Source organism: Suricata suricatta, chromosome 8 (assembly GCF_006229205.1).
Source record: "Suricata suricatta isolate VVHF042 chromosome 8, meerkat_22Aug2017_6uvM2_HiC, whole genome shotgun sequence".
Classification (NCBI taxonomy): Eukaryota; Metazoa; Chordata; class Mammalia; order Carnivora; family Herpestidae; genus Suricata; species Suricata suricatta.
Window position 1 is genome coordinate 64,704,580 of NC_043707.1, and position 24,772 is coordinate 64,729,351.

A 24,772-nucleotide genomic window follows, 5' to 3' on the forward strand; every position below is an offset into this window, starting at 1 on the left:
GCCTTAAACCAGAGAGCAACAGGCCCAGATCAGTGTTTGAGGATGATCACTTGAGACTTCCAAGCATGTGGAAGATGGGTTAGAGCAGGAGAGATCCAATGCTAGGACCCCAACTAAGATGCTAAAGGCAGAGTTAAGGCAGCGAGAATGGTGAGGGGCTGCCAGAGGCAGGCTGGGGTTGAGAGGCACCGAGAGAGTGGTACAGTGGGGCTGGTCCTGACCAGATGAAGGTGAGCCCATTGCCACCAGCAGTGCCTGCAAAGCACAGAGGTGGACCCATGAGGGAATAATTGGTCAGGGTGTAGGGCGAGTCAGGGAAGACTTCAAAGAGAAGATGACATATGACAAATGAGTTGGAGTTGGCCAGTTTCTCAAAAAACTGAAAGGCACTCTCGGAAGCCAGCAGCCCTGCATAGGGAGAGGCGCTAAGGCAGCCTGGACCATCAGGGCTCCGGAAGAGATTTGACGAGGCTGGCATATGCCATTCAAGGGAAGGCATGAGGAGGGGCAAAGTTGGAGAGGTAGGCAGAGACCAAGCTCAGTAAAGATTAGGATTATCCTGGAGGCAACAAGGAAGTATTAATAGTAGGTGTGTAGAGTTGCTCCTTGGTCCAGACAACTCCCGCTCCCTCGACCCCATACACATCTCCCTGCAGGACCTGAAAGAGTAACTGACAAGTGTGAGGCAGCACAAGCACGGTTTGTGGCACTGACTTGAGGGCTTCTTGTTCCCTTGTCAGGTACGGAGGAATTTCCATCGGAGGAAAGCTCCCGGTTCTTCCCATCACTGGGGCAGAGCTTGTTGGATTTTTAAACCGCCTTGGCCAGCTAATGAATGTGACCGGGGTATGTAAGCACACTGGAGATTTGGATAGAACCTTAGATGTGCTGGTTATTATAAAACAGAAATGACCATGAGGGTTAACCAGGGAAGAAACCTTTGTGCTCATTCATTATGGTTTTCTAGGGCCCCATCACCAGAGAGGCCTCTAAAGAAATGCCCGCTTTCCTTAAACATCTAGAAACTGAAGACAACATTAAGGTATTTGCCCTGCATAATCTGCCCTAGGGCTACAAATTCACATGAGCTTGTTATTTTAGTTTTATTTTCCCAGCTTAATTAAATTCCATCCCTCCTCCTGTTGAAATCTATCACGGAATGTCTTCCAGCTGCCAAACCCTTCCTCCTCCTCACATTCTTTTTCCTGCAGCTCATTTTTTCTCTAAACAGCTGTAGCACCGCCTAACAAAGCCTATTACCTCTGCTCCATAGGTATGGTTTAACAACAAAGGTTGGCATGCCCTGGTGAGCTTTCTCAACGTGGCCCACAATGCCATCTTACGGGCCAGCCTGCACAAGGACAAGAACCCTCAGGAGTACGGCATCACCGTCATAAGCCACCCGCTGAACCTGACCAAGGAGCAGCTCTCAGAGATTACAGTGTAAGCCACCATGGCCCTCACCTCACAGCTTGCTTGTCACCTTCTCCATTCTTTGGACACCCCAAGAGGATTCTCACTAACATGAGCTGCTGGTCTGGATGGCCAGGTTGTTAAATTGGGCACATATGAACATGAGACTTTCAAATGCCTTGTGTACCAAACTGTTTGGCCATTCTTTCTCTTCATATTTATTTGGAAAGTAAACATATATATATATATGGTTTTCTTCCCTTTTGGGTCTTAATAACAAGTTGCTCCTGGGCCTTACACAAATATTCTCCTTTCCAGTGTGCAAAGTAACTGCCAAGAATTGGGAAAATTGAGTTGGTCTTTCATCTCCCTGGGAATAATCATCTTAGATTCTGGTAATTTCCCTCAGATGACCAAACTTTCAAGATATCAACAGATCTTTGCCTTCCTCAAGCTTAGGTTTTTACTGCAGTTTTGGGCAATAAAAAACAACAATCCTGTGCAATTTTGTAGTATGTGTGCCCTATTAGAGGCCCATATTTGGTGGGTATGCATTTGTTAGTGCACAGTTCTTCTGGTAGGCCATGAGGGTCCACATTTTCCTATCCCAGTATAATCAGTGTCCTGAACACTGGGCCCTGAACATGCCAAATATCATCAGCTAAAACTTGCACCCTGGTGCCTTCTGGCCTTTCTCTGGACACCATCTGAGGCTCTAAACTGAGGAAGAATAGTCTTTCCTATGCCAATTCTCACTCAGCCCAAGTTTCTGTGTCTCCTGCTAAGCCTCTTGAATCTGGAATAAGAATTAGGAGTCTTTTGTGGTTATAAAAGTAGTATATAAAATAGTAATTGTTCATTAATAAAGTTTATAAAATAGAGTTTTAAAAACTTATTTGCCACAACCCTACGTAATTTTTGCCTCTAAACATTTTTGTGTGTTTCCTTCCAGTTATTCTGTGTTTACTACATGTATGGATCGTGCTCTTTATAGATTTATCAGGGCAGCACAAAAAGTGCTCCTTTCTCTATGAGGGCACTGCCCCACACCAGGGTCATGGTTTGTATGTGGAGCTAAGTTTGACTTCAGCCCACACCTGACTCCTTAGCCATATGCTTTCTCTTCAATCCAGGGAAGGGTGAATAGAGCCAAGCTTCTATGTAACTGGCTGGTGCTCTTTTCACTTAAATTTACATTATGAACATTTCCCCATGTTGTGATATGTTTCTTGAAAACATGATTTAACAAGATTTCACAGACCGTATTGCTCTGCATAGAAAATGCAAGAGGTATCTATAGACAAATTATGAGAACTAATAAGAGCTTTATAGTATATGAGACTAATATAAGAATCTGTTTCTATATACCATCAACAAATAATTAGAAAACATAATAAAGTTTGTTTAGGTTATTATATTAACATGAAAATACTTGATATTTACTTTAATATTAGTATTCAGTAGTAGCATGGAACAGGAAGCCCACAGATACCCACTTAACCTTGACCCAGTTTGACTAGCACAGTTGAGTGAAGCGACAAGCTTCCAGACACTGAAAGGGATTCTGGAGGCCGCTACCTGGAGTTGCGTGAGGACTTCCCAGAGCCTAACGTCATCCTTCTCCTGCATTTGCTCCTCCATCTTCACCTCTGTCTCCCTGTGTCTCTTGTCCTGCTGCAGGCTGACCACTTCGGTAGATGCTGTGGTTGCCATCTGTGTGATTTTCGCCATGTCCTTTGTCCCAGCCAGCTTTGTCCTTTATCTGATCCAGGAGAGGGTAAACAAAGCCAAGCACCTCCAGTTTGTCAGTGGAGTGAGCCCTGTCACCTACTGGCTGACCAACTTCCTCTGGGACATTGTAAGTGTTGGATCATGGTACCTCCCTTGCCCCCAAGGCCCAGGTGGCAGGTGTTTGTCTGCTCTGACTGAGGGGACATGGCAGAGTGGGGCTCTCGTACTGTCAGCTGCTGGCGGTGCTATGCCGTGGGCCTTGTGTGTTTGCTGTCTTTTAGAAAGGCACAGAATCAGGAGCCCCCAGCTGGGAAAGGATGTAGGGCTCAGCTTAACAATTGCTGAGTGAGGGCTCTGTACCAAGGGGCCTTTTGACCCACTGAATAATCACTGCACTGCAGGCATGAGGCTGGCCTTCCTGGACATAATCTGGAGCTGAAAAGGTAATATCAAGAGGTCCTCCATCCTAACATTCTCTTCTTACATCCTGACCTACCCCTAAAAGGGGAAGGATGGAACTTCCCCTGTGGTAGAGTCACCAAATAATATAGGACATCACTTAAATTTAAATTTCAGATAAAACAATTAATGATTTTAGTAAATGTATATCCCACCCCCCCAAATATTGCATGGGACATACTTATACTAAAAAAAATTTATTGGTTGTTTATCTGAAATTCAAATTTAAATGAGCATCCTATATTTCTGTTGGCTAAATCTAGCAACTCTACCCAGTGACCTTACTTTGCTTTCCCAAAATAACCAGACCTCCCTAAATCCAATTAAGCCACCACTTTAGGGAACACAAAGAAAAAAATATTTATCAAGTCAACAGCAAACTACCACCTCTCTCACAACCAAGGTTGTTGGGAGGAGGAAAGAGTCAGCGTGGGTTAATTTATGACAGGTCACAGGGTCAAAATAAATTGGTAGCAAAAGCTTAGTTATAATGTAGCAGGGATCATTATGACACCAGCTCGTGTTTTCTGGGTACTGTGGGTAACAAGATCCTTTTGTTTTATCTCAATATTCTAAGATAAACATGAGTCTCTCTTTCATGTTATGATAAGATATATCATATGGCGCCAGCACAAACAACTTTTTTCACTGTGGTTTTTAATAATTATGACAAATACTAGAGAGGGGCAGAGAGAGAGGGAGGCACAGAATCTGAAGCAGGTTTCAGGCTCTGAGCTGTCAGTTGACACGTGGGGCTGGAATCCACAAACTGTGAGATCATGACCTGAGCCAAAGTCTGACGCTTAACTGACGGAGCCACCTAGGTGCCCCTAAGTTATTATTTTTTATATGTCATCTGTTTTTCTTTAAATTTTGAAACAATCACAAAATTGTTATAAAAATAGTTCAACACTTTTTTCTGAGCCATTTGAGGGTAACTTCCCAATAAAATGCTCTTCACACACACACACACACACACACACACACACACACGCACACAACCCAGTACCTCGTGCCTACCTCCTATAAATGAGAACACACCCAAAACAGTCACAACATAACTGTCAACATCAGGACACTAGCACTGAAGTGTCACCTCCATCTTGTCCTCAGAACCCACTTCGATTTCATTAATTGTCCCAATAATGTCTTTTCTAGAAAAGGATCTAGTCTGAGTCATTGCATTTTGTTGTCCTGTCTTCACTCTCCTTCAACTTGGAATGGTTTTTCAGTCTTTTCTTGATACACACACAACCTTGACCTTTTAAAGATCATAGGCCAGTTGTTTTGCAGAATGTACTTTGAGTTTGCCCAAAGTGTCCTCATGATGAGATTCAGGTTATGGCAGTGGTATCATGAGTGTGTACTCTGTTCTTCTCACTGCACCTGATCAGGTGGCTTCTGATTTCCATTTGTTCTGTTACTGATGATGGTCATTTTGGTCACAAGGTGTCTTCTGAGCTCCTCCACTGTAAAGTTACTTTTTCCCCCTTTATAATTGATAAGAATTGGGAGAGAGATACATTGAAGCAATGTAAATATCTTGTTTTCAGACTTTCCATTTATTTATGTATGCCCACATGAAGTCATGGTTCCTATGTTAACAAATTATAATCTGATATCATTCTTATTTATTCTGATGCTCACATTATCCCGTTTGGCCAGCAGGAGCCCCTTCATGCCAACTTTTGTTTTCTCTCAATTTGTGTCCTCATCTTGCTTGAGCACCTCCGTGCTCTCTGGCCCAGTAATGTTCCAGGCTCATTCTGCATGTCCCGCTGCCTACTCTGGAATCAGCCATCTCCTTGAGGAGCACTGGTTCCCTCCTATGGGAAATGTTCCTCAGAAACCAAGATCTCAGTGCTAGATATTTTCTCTAACACTTAGAAGCAGTGGCTTCAGGCCTTCTCAATGGAGAGAGATGTATGTATGTACATAAATATGCACACATTTACACCTGTATTTGTCAGCCTATACACCAACACTATGAGCTCACTAAAACCTGCACTTCCAATCCCAATACAAGGGGTTCTCTATGTTTCCATATTTGTGACTCTTTGTCAAGAGTGAGGGAACTGGCTTCTCTTACCCCTGACTCATTTACCTACCTGCACAATATACTTGTATGGAACAGGTCTCCCGTCTCTGCCCCCATCTTCTCCCGCAGGTGGCCTCCCCCTCCCCCTGCCCCAGCCGCCCCTCACTGTGGAGGTCCTCCTCACTCTGCTCTGGCTCTGACAGCCCCAACCAGATCGGCCCCTATGAGGACATGCTCCCACACCCCACATCAGTCCGCCCTCTGTGGGATGTTGTCCTCACTCTTCTCAAGTTCTCATCTTGCTTGGGACCACAGTGACACCTCCTGCAACCACACTGTGGCCGTGCACCTCTCCCTGTCCATCCTAATGGCTTTAGGACTGATTTGTGTAGGAAGGGAAGAAAAGGGACAAAGCAGTAAAAGGGTATCATCTATTTGAACTTCATGAGGCCAAGACCTAAATATTTTAAGTTTTTCTGAATTCAAGAGACATGCTTAGAAAGTAGAATCAACAGGACTTTGTGACCAACTGGAAAGAGAAAATAAAAGGTTAGACAGAGTTTTATAATTCATTCTTACAAAAGATATAGGCTGACTGTTCCCTGCACTCGGAGGTGGAAGTGGGGAGGAATAGGAGGACTAGGGACGACGTAAAGCATGTTTGCTAACTAAGAATGGTGTAGACAGAATCAGAATCCCAGACCATGATAAGTCCTGGAGGAGCCTGGCCCAACCCTCGTTTTACAGAATAGAAAATAGAGGTCTCGAGAGGTTAAATGCCTTGTTCTCCTTTCTTCAAGATGAATTATACTGTGAGCGCTGCTTTGGTGGTGGGCATCTTCATTGGATTTCAGAAGAAAGCCTACACGTCTCCAGAAAACCTTCCTGCCCTTGTCGCACTGCTCATGCTGTACGGGTAAGTTGTTTGTGCCCTTAGCTCATGCTGCCCATAGGGAAGCCAGGGGAGGGGCATGCTCTTCTGACAGAAAACCAGGGTTCTGGCGGCCGTGTTAGCTTCCAGCACCCAGCAGGGTGTGCGGCCACCGAGAAGGAATCTGACTTCTGTTTCTGACTCCATACATGGAGGTATTCCTGAGGCTCAAATGAATCTTCTTCCACTCACACTGTGGCCTGATCGGAGTCTGGGGACCTGTTACTCTCCCACCCTCACCCAGCTCTGGTTCTGATTCATCTGTGGCCAGCCCGTCCATCTCAGTGTCTCCAGTTGTACTAGCCAAGAGCTATTTGCACAAGAAGACTGCAGCTGAAAGGCTGCTCCTGAGTCAGGTCCAGAGGATGACACAAGGATTAAATCCCGTAGAATCACAGAGCAAAGCACACAACTTTAAATCCAGGCCGACCTCTTACTGTATAACACTGTCCTGTAACCATGGACGAGTACTTACCCCCATCTGGGCCTCAGTTTCCTCATCTATAAAATGGAGATAGTGATATCTGGTCCTTCGTACATGGGCCAGCAGTCTTGCCAGAGCAATGGCCTCTATTCCTCTCTCTTAGAAATAGAGAATTCAGGAGCCAGCATGACTGTGACATACCGACTCAAGTGAACTGTAAAGATGAGCCAGTTGGGATCGCAGCTCAGGTCAGCTGATCCAGACTAGGGTGGGAAGCGTTGCAGGTTAGAGACTGCCCGCTCTGCTTTGTAAAGGCTTTGTAATTTACAGGTACATTCACGGCCACCATCTCACTTGCTCCTACTATAGGTGGTCAGGAAAGGCGTTATTATCCCCCTTCAAAGATAAGGAACAAAGACCAAGGGATGGAGTAGCTTTCTGGTCCTCCTGGGATTCTCACCAGTTCAAACATGTCACCTCGTGTGAGGAGAAAGCATTATATTTAGTGGTGGTACAGCAAATGGAATAGAGATTGGAGCTCTGTGCCACTGAATTATGTCATTTAACACAGATGGGCAGTCACTCCCATGATGTACCCGGCATCCTTCCTGTTTGATGTCCCCAGCACAGCCTATGTGGCCTTGTCTTGTGCTAATCTGTTCATCGGCATCAACAGCAGTGCCATCACCTTCATCTTAGAATTGTTTGAGAATAACCAGGTAAGCAGAACTTTCTTGGCATTCTTGTTTGATTACTAAAATGCCAAAGAGTATTTGAAGGTCAGGTAGGGCCATGGGCAAGTACTGTGGCTGGACAATCTTAGCACATACATGAACGTTGCTTCCTCCTTTCCTCTCCCCTCTCTCTCCCTCCCTCCATGCCTGCCTCCCTCCTTCCTTCCCTCTCCTTCCTTCTTTTTTTCTTTAAGCTCATTTAACCCTTTAAATGTATCTGTGTGCTCTGAATGTCATGGTTTTCTGAGCTCACTCTGCAAGCTATCAATGACCTTTAGTGACCCTAAGTTTTTAGATTTTCTTATTCTTGCAGGGTTTCCTTGGTGACTTTTGGTGTTTAGTTTTCTACACACACACACACACACACACACACACACGTGCGCACGCACACACAGGTAATACATTCATATGATTTCAGAATTTAAAAGGAGCAAAAAGGCACACAAGGAGTCTCCTTTCTCCCCCAGTTTCCCAGTCACTTAGTTTCATTTCAGTTTCTTGGTGTTCTGGCAACAAACAAGCAAATGCATGTTTTCTTTCTCCCACTTTCTTATACACATTGTAACGGGGTAACATTTACTATTCTCCATGAAACTTAGTCCTGAAGGTAGGTTTAGGATTTTATGATGTTAATGATTCATTTTTATGAGCTATAAAGTTCGGTTGACCTGTCCTACATTCCCCAGACTCCTTGCCCAGAAAAAGCTGGCCAGACTAATCCTGAAAACAATGGCAGTGGCTCCAGGGCTGTTCTGCTTGCACTCCCACTCCCAGCCTGGTCCGTTGGAGCCCTGGCTGTGGCTGGCCTGGAACGCTCACAAGCACTGGTAGGCTCGCCACATGCCTATGTCCCCAGTGGCCTCTCTAGCCTGTCCCTCCCCCAATAGGTCTTCACAGTTCAGAGTGTAAGCACTGGCCAGCAATCTGCACTGCTGTCCTGTGGCCCCTGTCCCCACTCCCACCTGTGGGCCCTGCCAGGAGGACCTGTGGCAAATCTGCACTAACCCCCCATCCCTGGCCTCCTGAGTGATGCATTGCCAGATCTTGCCAGACTTTCTGCAGCCACTAAGCAAGAAACAAAACCCCAAATTTCCCATGACGGTAAAAAATATACCATGTTGCAGTCAGACCCAGAAGGGAGATGGATGAGAATGAACACAGACCCTGCCTCGGCAAAGCCTCCTGGCCGACTGAAAATCCTCCCCTCCAAAACTGTCTGTTACCGGCTCGCAGCCCACTAAGTCTTAAGAGATTGTGTTACTTCATAATAATTAAAAAGGATACTCCAAACATTCTCCCCTCTGAGGGTTATACTCATTTAGCCAACAATTACAGATCTTACTCCTTTCCCCTGCATAAAGGCTGGTTGCTTTCATGTAAGTTACCAGATAAACAGATGCTGCAGAAATTCCCAGAATCCCTCAGGCGGCTCTCAGTAGAGCTGCTGTCTCTACTGAGTCAAGAGGTATTGACTGGGTGAACACAGGTGGTGATCAAAAACAGTATGAGCCACTTATCCTGCCCTGCGGAGACTCCTGCTCCAGTCAAGAAATGAGCTGTGCACCATGCTAGGAACCAATATGAGTCATCGTACACGACATCCCATATGACAGTGTCTGATAGGACAGCAAAGGAACGAGACAGATAAAACACTACGGGTCAGAGTGGGCCAAAAGAACTGGGCTACAGGGGTCAGGAGAATCTGGGTAGAGGAAACTCAGTTGAGCCTGGCTTGGAATACGTGGAATTTTATTAGCCCATGTAACAAATAATGAAGTACCTATTTTGAGCTAATCATTGAATGAGATCTTTAGAACGTACACCAAATAATTAGGACCTGGTTGTTCTCCGGGAACCACTGACTAGTAGGGAAAATAGGCAAGTAAAAAATAATAAGCTCCAGCTGGCAATGTTATAACTACTAGAAGAGAGAAGTAGGTATTTTACACGGCAATCTGGAAAGGCTTATGAGAGAAGGAGTTATTCAAGCTAGCTTTCTAAAAAAGAGTGGGAATCTGCCAAGAACAGAAGGGAAGAGAGCATTCTTTCCTAACAGCAATGATTAATAGAAGCTGGGGGTACAAAGGCCAGGGGCGAAAAGCATCATACTGGAAGGAGGGGTGGGGGACATAGGGTGGACAGTGAGAGAGAGGAGGTCATGTGAGCAAAGGTGTGGAGACCAGGAGGAAGCCAGTCGTGTGGCAGGGATAGGCCAGGTAAGTGGGCAGCCAAAGCCTGGTCAGCCTCGCCCTCTCAGCATCCCCGCCACTGTCTCCGGGGTAAGCCTTGCCCAACACTGCTAGGCTAAAGTAGCAAGCACAGTCTGACTATTTGAAAACGGGTCCCCCCACCTCAACACAGACACCAGAGGGTCCCTGACCCTCTTTTCTACTGGCAGCAGCCACAGACACCTCGCTGTCCTGTGGGAGCTGAGAGGCAGACCTGGAAGATGCACAGGGTCCCTCTCGCCTTTGGCACGAGCTGAGGTAAGAGCGAGTGAAGGAGCCTCAGACAGCTCACAGCTTGACCAAAGGAGAGAGGGCCTGGGCCGGGGTCCCAGCAACTGCGGCGTCTCCAGGAAATAAATGCCTTGGAGGGCTCATTTGTACTTTCAAAGTGAGTCTTCAACGACAGCTCCCCAGGCAGGCTGCCTGCTCACAGCACCTGCTTGCTGTGAGTATTCTGAAACCTCCACATCTGTGTGACAGATCCCTGCTGTGGCCAGGCTGGCTGCTGGGCCCCCTCTCCCTGCAGGCCTCCCCCCGCTCCCACCTTATGAGGGCATCCAGGCCCCTCCCTGCTCAGAAGGGGCAGGTGGGCCTGGTCCCCACTGAGGACTGTCCTGCTTTTCTATGTTTCAGACACTACTCAGATTCAATGCCATGCTGAGGATGCTGTTCATTATCTTCCCCCACTTCTGCCTGGGCCGGGGCCTCATTGATCTGGCACTGGGCCAGGCTGTGACAGATGTCTATGCCCGGTTTGGTAGGTGGCATCCTGGACTTGTGGAACATGGTCCCAGACCCTCTGCATGTGGGAAGGCTGCCTCTGGAGTTCCTGTGGCGGACCTGCAGCCTGGGCTGGGGCTGCGCTGGGAGGGGGAGACCTGGTTGGCCTGGGAGTGTCCTACTCTCTGGGAGGGATCAGGTGCCTCTGTTTCTGTGGCTGAGGAGCCACAGGAGGGGTCACGACTACCTTCCTACTCTTCCCTACTCTGACTTGAGAGGCCAGGGTGAGCCCTGGGCCTCAGCTCTCACTTGCTGCTTTGCCTAAGGCCTGGACTACCCGGGCCAAATGTTGTGACTGGGCCTTTAGGAGCAGCGAGGGCAGCTGAGTAGACGTAATTCCTGTCCCCAGGTGAGGAGCACTCTTCAAATCCGTTCCAGTGGGACCTGATTGGGAAGAAGCTGGTTGCCATGGCGGTAGAAGGGGTAGTGTACTTCCTCCTGACTCTCTTCATCCAGCACCACTTCCTTCTCATCCAATGGTACGTTCAGGCTGCTGCCCTAAGGGTATCAAGGGCAGCTCCTTGCTTCTGTCCAGGGACTTGGCTTCATATCCATGTGGTCATTTCTTTCCTCACCAGCCCCACTCCATGAGGTTTTTTACACTCTTAAAGCCTGGCTTGTTCTGAATAACATAAGGAGGACACATTAAAATAGGCACATTGGAATTTGTGGAGAATCTAAACTCTAAAGTTTTTAAAATACGTTTTTTTTTTAAGGTTTATTTCTTCTGAGGGAGAGCATGAGCAGGAGGGGGGGGGGGACAGAGGATCCAAGAGGGGCTCCATGCTGATAGCAGCAGGCCCAATATGGGATTCGAACTCACAAACCACAAGATCATGACCTGAACCAAAATCAGATGCTCTACTGACTGAGCCACCCAGGCACCTCTAAATTACAGTTATTAATTTCAGTCACTAATATTTAATCCCTCTCAGTTAATTAACAGATTCTCATTTCAAGTTGGATGATAGCATTACAGATGATAATGGTTAAGGGAGATCCAAAGTACTGGGAAACAGATTAATGCATTCATAAGAAAATAGACCAAGTGGGCCCCTTTGCTAATTAGAGACTTGAGAGTGGAGACAGGTAGTAAGTAATATGGGGGTGACATCCCAGGTGACTGCAGCCAGGAGCAGTGTAAAGGGAGAGGGAAAGTAATTGTGCCCCTCTGGGTGGGGGCGAAGGTGGGGCTGACTGCCTGCTGTGACCCAGCCCAGCTGTGCCATTCCTCCCTGGTCTCTTGACTCAGGCCTGGCCTCATTCTGACGTGGGCACTCAGATTTCCAGAAGGCAGCTTCTCTGCAATCCAGGCTGACAGACCTTTACTAAAGCTCAGCACAGGGTCCCGAACTGCAAATCACAGTGTTTTGTTTCTTATCCTATCATCCTCTCAGGTTGAGTCTGGCCACATGTAAATAAAGATTCAGAGGACTTGTTTTAGGTTTTGATCCACCAGGAATCAAGTTAGTAGAAACCAAACTACCTTCCTACTCACAGGGTCCTGAGGACTGAATAGATAATGGGTGTTAACACACTTGAAATAAAATGACATGACTAGGAAGTGGTGCTGATTATGAGGGACCGTGTAAGGAACAGATAGATGACCATGGACCCTCAGCCCTCACAGACCCCCCCACTTCTGCAGCTCTGGCCACATCTTGAAGAGACCCTGGGGTAGGAGGGAGGAGGAAGACTTGTTTACCAAAACAGACTCATTAGCTTCAAACTCTATGTCAAACAATTGAGCAGGTCTTCCACATTAGGCCTGAAACAGCACCAGAGAAGCGTTCCACAGTCTCTGGCTTTAGGAAGTCCACATTCCTACCTATGTGAGAGGCAACCAGGCAAAGAGAATAAAGGAAGAACAGAAGAAAGGGTGCTTCTGGTAGAGGACATGCTAACACATGGAGAGTTCAGGATGGCTGTGAAGGGGATGGGAGAAGGGGCTGAGAGAAGGGCCTAGAGAGGTAGTCAGAGCCAAGTTGTAATATGCTCTCTCAACTTGGTGAGGACTTCAAGTTTAATTCTGAAGGCAGCAGGGAGCTGTTAGGAGGATGTTTTGATCAGACAGATGAATGGTGTGCCAGGTCTAGACACAGAGACCAGACAGAAAGCCATTTGGGCACCCAGGCAAGGCAAGAGTCAGTGGTGGCCTGTATAAGAGTTCGGGACATTGGGAGATGGAGAAAAATAGGTTGATTGGATAAATAGTAAGCAGATGTGGCCAGTGAGGGAGGAAGGAAAGTTTATAGGCCAAGGTGGTCAGGGAGGGTTTCAGAGAAGAGGCTGTGTCTCTAAGGATGGGGAAGATTCTGTTTGGCAGGGCAGGAGGAAGAGAGCATTGAGGCCCTGGAAATGCCTTCAGAGGCTGGGAATTGGGAAAGACCAGCATGGGCTGGGGAGCAAGGGTTGATCAAATGGTTGGTGGAAGAGTTAGTTCTAGAGGTAAATGGGAGCCAGGTGACATTTACTGACTGCTTACCGTAGATGAAGTGTTTTATAATGATGACAGCTACCAGATTTTGAGTTCTGACTCTGTGCCAGATGCTGTGCCAAGTTCGTCTTCTCCACAGTCTATGAGGTAGACACTATTATCCCCTCCCTACCATATAGTTGAAGGAGGTGACATTTAGACATGATTAGTGACATGCCCAAGGTCACACATGGGGAGACCAGGACTGGGAACAAGGGCTGACTCTAGACGCAAGGACTTGCTCTCTCTACCTAATGTCTAATGTCTCTCCTGTTTGGAGTCTTTTTGAGAATAAAGCATTAGGGATATAAGGCCATGCTGGGAAGCAAGGGAATAGGAAGAAGGTTATAGGAAAAAGAGTGCCAGGGACGCTGTCACCAGCTCAGTCCTGTCCCATTTCTGTCCTGTAGGAGTGCTGCCGAGCCTGCTAAGGAGCCCATTATAGATGAAGATGATGATGTGGCTGAAGAAAGACAAAGAATTATTAGTGGGGGAAATAAAACTGATATCTTAAGGCTGAATGAACTGACCAAGGTAAGGGAATCAGTGGAGGCAAATTAGTTTGGAGGTGCCAGTTGGATCCAGAAATAGCACAACATCATAATTACAACATTGTAATTTGCTTTCAGTAGCATAAGCAATATGCCCATGCAAGCAATTCATTTCCTAATCATACACAAGGTTGTCATCACTGTGTTTTAATTTATCTTCCAAGAACACCTAATTCCAGAATATTCTCCCTAGTATTCCATCATCTTGGGCACTGGCATAGGGCCTCTCAGAGCCCCTACAACCGAGCCTCACTAAGCCTTCTCCATTCTCTCTCTGCACAGCAGGTTGGCTTGGAGGTCTCCCAGGGCGCACAACACCTCTCTGAACACCCATGCCAATATATAACCTCCTCGTGTTGGCAGTTCTCACCTAAACCATCCTTTGCACCTTGCTTTCTCTTCCCCTCCGTGCTCTAACCCTCTCTCAGTTCTCAGTCCAGTTTCTCTGCATCTTGCAGATTTATTCAGGCTCCTCCAGCCCAGCGGTGGACAGGCTGTGTGTCGGAGTCCGCCCTGGAGAGGTGGGTACCCGGCAGACTCCTGTGCATGCCTCTTCTCCCTTCTAAAGCAGAACTATCCCAAAAAAACAAAATGCAGCCATAGAGGCCATTTGAAATTTTTTAGCAGCCACATGAAAAAAAAGTAAAAAAGAAAACAGGTGAAATTAATCTTGATCATTTATTTTACCCAGTGTATTCAAAATATTGTCACATCAACATGTAAGGTATATAAAACATTATTGATGCAATATTTAACATTCTTTTTTTTTTGTTTTATGTTTTCAAAATCCAGGATGGGTTTTACACATACAGCACATGTCAATTCAGACTAGATGCATTTTGAGTGCTCAGTAGTCATTGCAAGGGAGAAAATCCTCTTTCTTCTACCCCTCTGGGTTCTCTGGGCAGAGCTCTGTAAATTGAACCAATGAAAGACAGATTAGGAAGAGATAAACAGACGTTTATTAGCACGTGTGTGGCACATACACAAGGGAGCGATCAGAGGTGAATCACACATGGGGTGGTTAGATCTTGGACTTGCCTAGTATCTTGGCAAGAAATGATGCATTTTCAGAGAAGTGACAAGACAAAGGGGAAAGGACCTGGAGTCAGTAGCCATGACAAATTATAGGAAGGTAAATATGGAGGAAATTAAAGGCAGATAAAGTTTAGTTAGCAAAGTTTCCTATGTAGATTGCTCTGGTGCTGTCTCCAGGCTAAGGCTTCAAAGTTGTTTCTGGAAGTTAACTTTTGTTCTTCCTCGGAGAGAGGGGAAGAAGGGACACCTTATAAATTTATGTCCTGCTTTTAGGCAAACAAGGGAAGGCACAGAGCTTTTCTTGTATCTGCTGCTGCTTAATTACTTTTGGCTTAAAATCATCCTATGCCAAAGTGGCATACGTTGGGGTGGCAAATCCTGCTAACCCACACCACACGTGGCCAGTGGCCTTTGTAATGGCAGCACAGGTCTAGAATATCTCCCATCTGCCCTCACACCTGCCCCAGGGCCTGATATTCCTCACTCCTTGGGCTCCTTAGGCTCTAGGATGAGGCCAGTTCTGTGTGTCTTCCCTCAGTGCTTTGGTCTTCTGGGAGTGAATGGAGCTGGCAAGACAACCACATTCAAGATGCTTACTGGGGACACCACAGTGACCTCAGGCAATGCCACTATAGCGGGCAAGAGGTGAGTATCTTGCTTATCCTATCTCAGGGTGTCTGTCACAGGTCTTGGGCCATGTTCCCATCCCAGCATAGGGAGAGTGAGCATCAGACCTTGAACTGAGGTTGACTCTGAGAGCACGGAAGAGCTGCGCAGAGGGGAAGACCTCCAAGAGAGCATGGTCCATAAGTAGAAGACCTAGGCTCTCTGGGAAATTGAAATTAATTGTCATTGTTAAGACATGCTCCTCTTAGCATGGATTCTTGGAAACTTCTGAGAAGCACTGGACTCCTCTGAGTATCTGATGAAGCACTGGATTGCTCTGAGTCTCTGATGAAATTTGCACCATCCTCCTATAAAAATATACCATTATTGGGGTGCCTGGATGGCTCAGTTGGTGGAGCATGTGATTCTTGATCTCAGGGTTGTGGGTTTGAGCCCCACATTGGGTATGGAGATGACTTTAAAAAAATAAAATCTTTTTTACAAACCATATTTATATATACATAAAAATATGTATTATATATGTGTGTGTGCATGCATACATATACCATTATCCCCCCTTCCCTCCCCCATACATGTTTTGCAAAGAGTTTAAGGGAATTTACTGAGCCCTGAATCACATTTATGATCCCTGGGTCCCTGGTTAGGAACTCCTGTGATGAAGCATCCTTTCTCTGGATTGAGTTCCTAGATGGGGGCTGGTTCAAGAGTCTTCAGGGCCTTAGTCGGAATTGGCTATTTCTGTGCTGATGCTTGGCTTTGCCAAGCCAAGAAGGCTTTATAAAGGGAAAACTGACATGTGTCCTTGGATTCTGGAGGGTGCCTGCTGCTCGCTGTAATAAGGTATGAGTAAACACACTGGTCCTCGGTGGCACAGGATCAAGGACATGAACCTGTGGTGTCTGCTACTTTCCAGGCTGCTCCTTGAACAGCAGAGCTCATAGGCATTGGATGTGCAGGAACTCCCTGCCCTGGTTCATAAGTGGAGTTAGGCAGTGCTGACTTCCGCTCAGCAGCTGCCTGACTGAGGCCTCCTCCTATCTCCTAGAAGCTATCCTCAGCAACATGGCTGAATGCCCACTGAATGTGGCTCAGACAGGATGAATTTGGTTCCTCAGCCTTCCCCAGCCATCCCGAGTGGGACTAGAGCAAACAAACAAAGAGGGCGAAGCCAGGCCATGGCTGAGTCTGTCTCATCTACAGATGCAGCTTAGCCTGCAACCAAGCAAATAACTTGACAGTTGTAACCAAAGGAATCGTGAAGGGCTAAGGGACAACAGGCAGGAGGGTGTAATAAGATTTGCCATAAGACATCAAGTGACAGTCAAAGTAAGAGCCAGCCTGATACCTATAAGATGGAAGCTAGATGAAATGGAAACTGGAACACAACTGTGGATTTAAGATGCAGGATTGGGTTTCTCTGGGAGAGCAGCTCCCATGAATTTGGCAAAGTACTGTCCTTGCTTCCCTGGGTGGTTTTAACTGGCTCAGCCATACCTGAAGCCCTTTCTGTTATAGTGGATAATGGGGCCTACATGGTGCCTCTCCCATACTGCTGCCTCTAGCTTTTGTTCATAGAGCCTAAGCTACAAGGGAAGCAGGGAGAGATTGGACCAGTCTATGGATAGTTTGTTTTCATCAGGACAATATATTTTCTAGCGAGGGAGAATATATCAGTCAAAGGGAGTTGATAGAACTCAATTCACTTCCTCTCTGCTCCCTGCCAGTCTCTTGCTCTGGGTAGTGATCTGACTGGTTCCTCTTTCATTTACTGTATCTCTGTCAGTAGACAGAGATGGATTAAGCTTACTTCCTTTCAGAAACATGCATCTTCTCTAGCTATTTCCCAAATGTGTGAAAGAGATCAAAAACCACTGGTTATTTTTTAAAACTTGATCTTCCCTTTGTTTTTAAACCCATATGTGAGGTGATCCACTCCAAAAATCTGACTTTGGGTAACAGATATTCAGTTTATCCTAGACAGAGAAACTTGAAAAGATCTATTGGATTCAAAGCTGAGAATTCCAAAAGTTCATCAGTTTCTAACCAAAGGGTTCCTGCTCTGCTTTGTAAATGCTGTGCACATTTCTAAAGCAAAGCAGGAGAAGGGGTAGCTTGCTTGTCCCACTGGCAGCTCTCCAGCCCCCATTCCCGGGGCATCCCTTCTATGAAGGACACTTGCTAATTGCTTTTTCTTCTTGCAGTATTCTCACCAATATATCTGATGTCCATCAAAGAATGGGCTACTGTCCTCAGTTTGATGCAGTCGATGACCTGCTCACAGGGCGAGAACATCTTTATCTTTATGCCCGGCTTCGAGGCGTGCCAGCAGATGAAATCGAAAGGGTAAAACATGGTTTCTTGTGGCCACTGGGGAGTTTGGTAAACCCTAAACCTGTTTCACGAGAGTACACTTATTTAGAGATGAGAAAGTTGGAGCATACTATCCATTCAACAAATGCTTACTGCATGTCTACTATGTGCCAGATACTGTTATGGAAGATGGGGGTATAGCAGTAAACAAAACAAGAAAAGAAAGCCCTGCCTTTTTGTCTAACAAAACAATATATGTATTTACCTTTTGATTCAGCAATCCCACTTCTCAGAACTGACCCCAAAGATACACCTCCCACAGTGCAAAATGCATATGCATGAGGTTATTCCTTGCACTAGTAGTCACGAACCATTAGAACATTAGAAATTACCTCAATATTCAGGCATAGGAGATTGGTTGAAAATGTCTTTTGCAGCTGTTATACACACACACACACACACACACACACACACACAGAGAGAGAGAGAGAGAGAGAGAGAGAGAGAGAGAGAGAGAATCTCTGTGAATTGATACAGAGTTATTTCCAAGAGATATTTTTAAGTGAAAAAAGCAAAGGGCGAAAGAGCACATGTAGAATTCTACCTTTTTCTCCCACTATTTTCTATTGAAGTATAGTTGACATACAATATTTCATTCATTTCCGGTATCTAGCAGTGATTTGACAACTCCATGCATTATGCTATACCCAACACAAGCGTAGCTACCATCTGTCACCATACAGTATTATTAAGACACTATTACAATGGGCTATAGGATGCTACTTTTTAACGTAAGGAAGTAGGAAAAACAAGAAAGCAGACAAATGTCCGCTTACCTTACAAATACAAATACAAGAACGATAGGCCTAAAAACAATGAATTTGGTAACTAACAATAGGGAAATGGGGTAAAACGGAAACAGGAGGGAAGAACACTCCTCTCGGGATATCTTTTTGTTATGGTTTTGACTTTTGGAAGCATGTTAGTGTTCTACATATTAATAAAATAAAACTAAATTAGTAAAAATAGGAGAGAGGTAAAAATAAAAACAAAAAGAAAATTCTGACTCTGAAAGCAAACTGAAGCAAATTAATTCAGTTTATTTCAACTAAGTATCATAACTATACAGAAGGGGAGGAACAGAACTGCTACAAAATAACGAGGGCACAGTATCTAACTGTATTTCCTCAGTCTTGGGCAGAGCAGAGGGGAAAAAAACGATAAACAAACTCCAATCTCTTTTTAGTTAATTTGTTTTTTATAGTGTCATGGGCAAAGCAATTCTGAAACAATTTTAGATGTGTTATAGGATTAAGTAAATTATAAATATGTTAATGTTGTTTAAAGCCAGAGTTCTCACTGAGGAAGAAAATATATACAAATATGGAAAGGGGGAGAGCAAGAAAGAACCCTGTGGGGTTGGATTAGAATTAGAAATATCTCTGTGAACTCATGAAATATTCCCGTGCATGTGTTCATGCATGCATGCCCTTGGGCTTGTGTATATTGCACATATGCAAATAATGTGTATACATATACATGTGCATGTTTGTGTATGTGTATATTTGTCCTCTGAAAGGGCCAAGAAGCAGAAATACTCTAGTAACAGTGAGCATACTTAAAGCCCAAATTTTGGTGTCTAATCTCATTCCCCTATAAAAGGAACCATATTCCTCAAATGACAAATTTCAGAGCTGGGACAATATAGGCATAAAATGAGCTTGGAATATCTTATTATACCAGAAAGTAAAGTCCTTAAAAAAAAGAAGCATGTCATAGCCACATAGGAAACATCTCAAAGGGGTTCCCAATAGCAAAATATGGTACAATTCGAGCATCAAAATAATTAAATACCATGACAAATCCTGAAACATTGGGGGAAACATGGGAGGTCATAACTCCAAACTGCTAAATAGAAAAATAAACAAGAGAAAATGGGTGGGTTTTGCCTACACTAAAATACTGAGAGCCAACTGGTTAGGATGGAAGAAATTCTAGAGTTGGAAAAATCATTTTGCAGTGATCATAATAAAGATTGGGTTGCACAAGAATCAATGGCTGCTAAATCTGGGGGAAATTTTTATGAGAAGGAGGATATTTGTATAGCTTAAAAGTATCACCACAGATTGTTTATTGGTTGTTAGGGGGAAGCATAATAATTTTACAATGAAGAAATTAGACAGCACCTTAATTGGGTGATCAAAATTAACATCACCAGCTAGGGGCATCTGGGCATTTCTGCCCCTAGAGGTGATACTCTGGTAAGGACACAGCTTCATCTACATAATATTCTGATTGGGAATGTGTAACCTGGATCTTCTGGGAAAATACCAGACAAGCTCTAAAAGAACATTCTATTTAAAAAATAAAAAAAGAACAGAGGCTATACTCTTCAAAAGTATCAAAGTCTAAAAGACAAAGGCTGACCACAAGAGCTAAGTAGACACAATGACTGAGTAATGGACACTAGACTGTATTCTATACTGGAGAGAAAACAATGCCATGAAGGACATTATTGGGTCAGTTGACAGAACCAGAGTATGAAGGGTGGAGTAGATGAAAATATCATAACAATGTTAAATTTACTGACATTGATAACTCTACTGAGGTTTTGTAAAAGTATTCCTCATCTTATGAAGTAGACACTGAAGTATTCAGGAGTAAAAGGTCATGATATGTAACTACCTTAAATGGCCCTGAAAAAAAAATCATGTGTATGTGTATGTGTGTGTATAAGAGAGGGAGAGAGGAAAAGAGAGTAAAGTGTTTATGAGTGTTTTTGTATTATTCTTATTTTTAAACATTTCTGTAAGTCAGAAACAATTCCAAATAAGAAGTTAAAAGTGAAGCTTACATTCTAATAGGCAAGACAGATAATAAATAGATAAGTAAGTAAAATACACAGTACATTTGAGAGTGAAAAGTCAGTAAGGGGAAAATAGTCGGGAAGAATTGTGGGGGGAGGAATTGCACTTTAAGATAGGGTGGCCCCGGGGCAAGCCTTACGGAGGAAGTGCCCTCTTAGTGAAGATCTGAAAGAGGTGACAGAGGGAGTCACGTCAATATCTAGGGGAAAAACATTCTAGGCAGAGTTATAAGTACAGAAGGCAGAAGTATGGTCGCCTTGTCTCCAAAGACTTCTCTAGCTTTCTTCCTGTGCACGCACGCACATACACACACACACACACACTATTCTTGATCATTTTTTTTTCTGTTGATTTTTCTCAAAGCACTATTACAACCTGTCACTATTCTGTTTATTTTGATTCTGTGTCATACCTCACCCTACCTGTGAGTACAACAGCAACAGCTAGGTTCACCATCATTCTCCAGTGCCTAGAACAGTGCCGGACTCATAGTAGTTACTCGATAAGCACATATTAGATGCATGAGACTTCAAGTGTGACCTGGTTGAAGGATGGAAGCAACAGGTCTGAGACCCACCGTCAGACCTTAGGACTCCTCCACTCTTAGCCATAGTCTGGGACACTGGGTGGGAAGCACAGTCTTGCTCTTCACAAGGCTGAAGGTCATTTCTCAGGGGGCTCCAGCAAGCCACACTGCAATGTAAGGTGCAGTGTGGAAGGGAGACATATGGCCCCTGAAGACCATGGACCACCCCATGAGCCAGCAGGTGGCCTTGTTTCAGCCTAGCTGTGTCTATCATCCTGAAGGTGTGAGATCTGGGAGTCTGAGACTTTGAATTGGTGGAGGTTTGGTGTGTTTGCTTGCTTAACCTTTTCAAATGGGATCTCTTTCTCTTTCCTAGGTGGCAAACTGGAGCATTCAGAGCCTGGGCCTGTCTCTCTATGCAGACTGCCTGGTTGGCACCTACAGTGGAGGCAACAAGCGGAAACTCTCCACAGCCATCGCACTGATAGGCCACCCACCTCTGGTGCTGCTGGTAAGGACCGCCAGCACCTGCAGGGGCAGATGGTCCCAAGGCCTTAGACCAAGTGCTGCATCCCTGTGTTTGGGTCAGCAGATTTAGAAAATGCAACAGTCTCTTTTCATCTGGACTCTTTCCCACACAGCTTGTTTTGAACAAATGAACCCAGTGTTTGGTTCACAACTCTTAGGGGAAGCTGGAGTCACAGAATATTCTCACTGTGGTTCCTTGGCTACTCTCTTGTGGGCCCACAGGCTTACAGCAGGGAAGTTCAGTCTCTCCGCTCAGGAATTACTACTGAGGAGGTCTGCTTCTGATACAAAGTGGGCAGGAGCATTGGCCTGGATCAAAGGCTCATGTGATTCTCACTGGAGCTTTACCAGACCCAAGGCCCTTGTGCCTATGTGGTCTGGGGTTTATGAGGGCAGGGGTCTCAGGACTGGGAGGTGACTCATAAAAGTGACGTGGCCTGTCTCTCTGCCTCCTTGAAAATATATGTGTAGGGTTGTTGCTTTTTTTATTCTTAAGATCACTCTGCCATTGCCTTAATCAACTTTAACCCATTCAGTGGCTCAAATGGGCCAATGGGCATCATAATTTCTCTTTATTCTCTGGGTTCACCTTCTGCCTTCCACACCCAAAGCCTGAGTTCCCCAAGTCTTGCCCACTGGGGAGGCACTTTGCCCATTGTGTGACAGAGAGCAGAGCTGCTCACAATAACCAGGAGAGGCTGTCTCCAAGCCCAGCTTGCTGCCCTCTCTGCCTCCCCACAGGATGAGCCCACCACAGGCATGGATCCGCAGGCACGCCGCATGTTGTGGAACACCATCGTGAGCATCATCAGAGGAGGGAGAGCTGTGGTCCTCACATCCCACAGGCAAGAGAGTCCCAGGGGCTGGGGTGGAGCAGTTGGGCAGATGGGAGTCGTCCCCTCTCCTTACTTCCTCTCTCCTGCCCCCCAGCATGGAAGAATGTGAGGCTCTGTGCACCCGGCTGGCCATCATGGTAAAAGGCACCTTTCAGTGTCTGGGCTCCATTCAGCACCTCAAGTACAAGTAAGGATACGCTAAACAGTTGCCTTTGTTACCTTCCTGGGGGACACAGGGGAGTCAGCCAGGCCCTGTGCTCTCTGCTGACACTTGGGAGGGTCCTGCTGCCTTTATCCATCCCACAGTCAGAGGTGTGGTCTGGGCCTTGTTCCACAGCAACAGAGAAAACTGCTGTGCTGAAAGAAACGTGTCTGTGTTGGGCAAATTGCCTGTGGCTGAGGGCTCCCTGGGTCTCCAGATGGGGATCTGATTGGGGCATATGCAGAGCCTGGCTGAGATGAGGGATGTCATCTGCCTCATTAGCCTACCACTTATCCCCACGGATCCAGCACCGATGATTGATTGGATAAGAGTCCATGACCAACATAGGGACGGTTAAGAGACGAGATAGCCTGAGAGTCAGCTTTCCTTTCTGACATGTACATGCTTTGGAGTTTGAGAAGTGACCACGCAGTGTGTAACAAACCAACAATGCCAATAATCTTCCCTAGGATTATCCTGTCCCCATAAATTGTAAACTGCTAGAAATAATGCATTATTAATAAGAATTTGTGTGCCAAAGCCAACAATCAGTTAAAATAAGATTATGATAATAATGCCATGCTTCCTTGCATTCTGATATGCTTTAAAAACTAAGAAGGGTGGATTTATAGTTATCACTCATTTATTCAACAAACACTTTGTAAGAGCACAGAATATAAAAGTCAGTGTGCTGGTTGGTAAAAGAGCAGTACAGAACCACCTTATCCAGACCAGGATGCTTACTTAGTCTTGATGTATCCCTGGGACTGTTGCACAGGACACATCATCCTGCATTTGCCCAGGCAGATAAGCCATTGACGGGAAGGTCGAGTAGATTAGCTGACTTTGGGTATTTCGTCCATGGTTTCTTGGGCAACGACAGCTAGGACACTGCACAGATATACAGGGAGACATCAGCATATGAGGCCACAAGATCCATGTCATAGCTTCCTGGGCCCAACTACAGGCGACATGGATGGATTCCCTACCGCTTTCCCTCTCATCCGTGATGGGTAAGCAGGTGAGAGGGGAATGTTTCCCATGTGGAGGGACAGTCACTTTTCAAGACCTGGAAGGAAAGGTATTTTATTGTAAAGGGGAACTGCCCTTGGTCATGGAGGGAGCATTGAAGTAAATTAGAACTGGCACAGTGTGCCCTGATGGAAGCCCATAGGGAAGCCAGCTAGCCATGTGCACACTCCCCCGGTGTTTATTCACATGTGGGTGACCAGCTCACCTGGTGAGGGAAGAGGGAAGCACCGATGGTTCTGACCCTAGCGGCTCATTTGCTCTGGAAGCGTCCACAGGGAAGTGCTGCCTTCCTAAGTCTCTGTTCCCTCCTGCAGATCTCTTAGAAGGACCAGGCAGCGTTTCTATTACTGAGTAAACACGAGCCCCATACTCCTTCATGTGTAGGTTGTGATCTCCCCAAGGGGCTAAAACCACTTTGACTTCAGCAGGGATGTAGGAAGGAAGGGAGCCGGGAACAACTATGTCACAAGTCTGGTGACTCACTTCACCACACAGACACTTAGATCTCTAAAAACGAGTATAAATCAATTTCTCCAGAAACTGTCATGGGTTTTTTTCCTACTAGTTTTAAACATATACACACGGTCTATAGTATGGGCCTTTAATCCCCAATATTTTTGATGAATCTATTCCTTATTTTGGAATTGTCTTAGACCCAGCCACTAACAGGCCTGTGCATGCTGCCATGCGTGTCCCCTAGGTTTGGAGATGGCTACATTGTCACAATGAAAATCAAATCCCCAAAGGCAGACCTGCCTCCGGACCTGAATCCAGTGGAGCAGTTCTTCGAGGGGAACTTCCCGGGCAGCGTGCAGAGGGAGAGACACTACAACATGCTCCAGTTCCAGGTGTCCTCCGCCTCGCTGGCCCGGATCTTCCGGCTGCTCGTCTCCCACAAGGACAGCCTGCTCATCGAGGAGTACTCTGTCACACAGACCACACTGGACCAGGCAAGTGCCGGAGGGGCACCACGCACAGAGCTGGTGCACAGACTGGGCTGGAAGCCACATGAGAGGGAGCATGCATGCCTGATTTTTTTTT

At 45.7% G+C, this 24,772-nt stretch overlaps 1 protein-coding gene across 1 annotated transcript in view; it reads left to right on the forward strand.

Annotated features, from left to right (window-relative positions):
- ABCA4 (ATP binding cassette subfamily A member 4) overlaps positions 1–24,772 on the forward strand; it is a 130,669-nt gene that overhangs the window by 98,452 nt on the left and 7,445 nt on the right. Inside the window, exons 33-48 of the mRNA XM_029947198.1 lie at positions 741–846; positions 968–1,042; positions 1,274–1,443; positions 3,094–3,271; positions 6,442–6,557; positions 7,568–7,715; positions 10,592–10,715; positions 11,088–11,217; positions 13,625–13,748; positions 14,224–14,286; positions 15,342–15,448; positions 17,632–17,773; positions 21,510–21,644; positions 22,403–22,506; positions 22,592–22,684; positions 24,432–24,681. Of these exons, the coding sequence (XP_029803058.1) occupies positions 741–846; positions 968–1,042; positions 1,274–1,443; positions 3,094–3,271; positions 6,442–6,557; positions 7,568–7,715; positions 10,592–10,715; positions 11,088–11,217; positions 13,625–13,748; positions 14,224–14,286; positions 15,342–15,448; positions 17,632–17,773; positions 21,510–21,644; positions 22,403–22,506; positions 22,592–22,684; positions 24,432–24,681 (2,065 nt within the window). The remainder of the gene's footprint in view (positions 1–740; positions 847–967; positions 1,043–1,273; positions 1,444–3,093; positions 3,272–6,441; positions 6,558–7,567; positions 7,716–10,591; positions 10,716–11,087; positions 11,218–13,624; positions 13,749–14,223; positions 14,287–15,341; positions 15,449–17,631; positions 17,774–21,509; positions 21,645–22,402; positions 22,507–22,591; positions 22,685–24,431; positions 24,682–24,772) is intronic.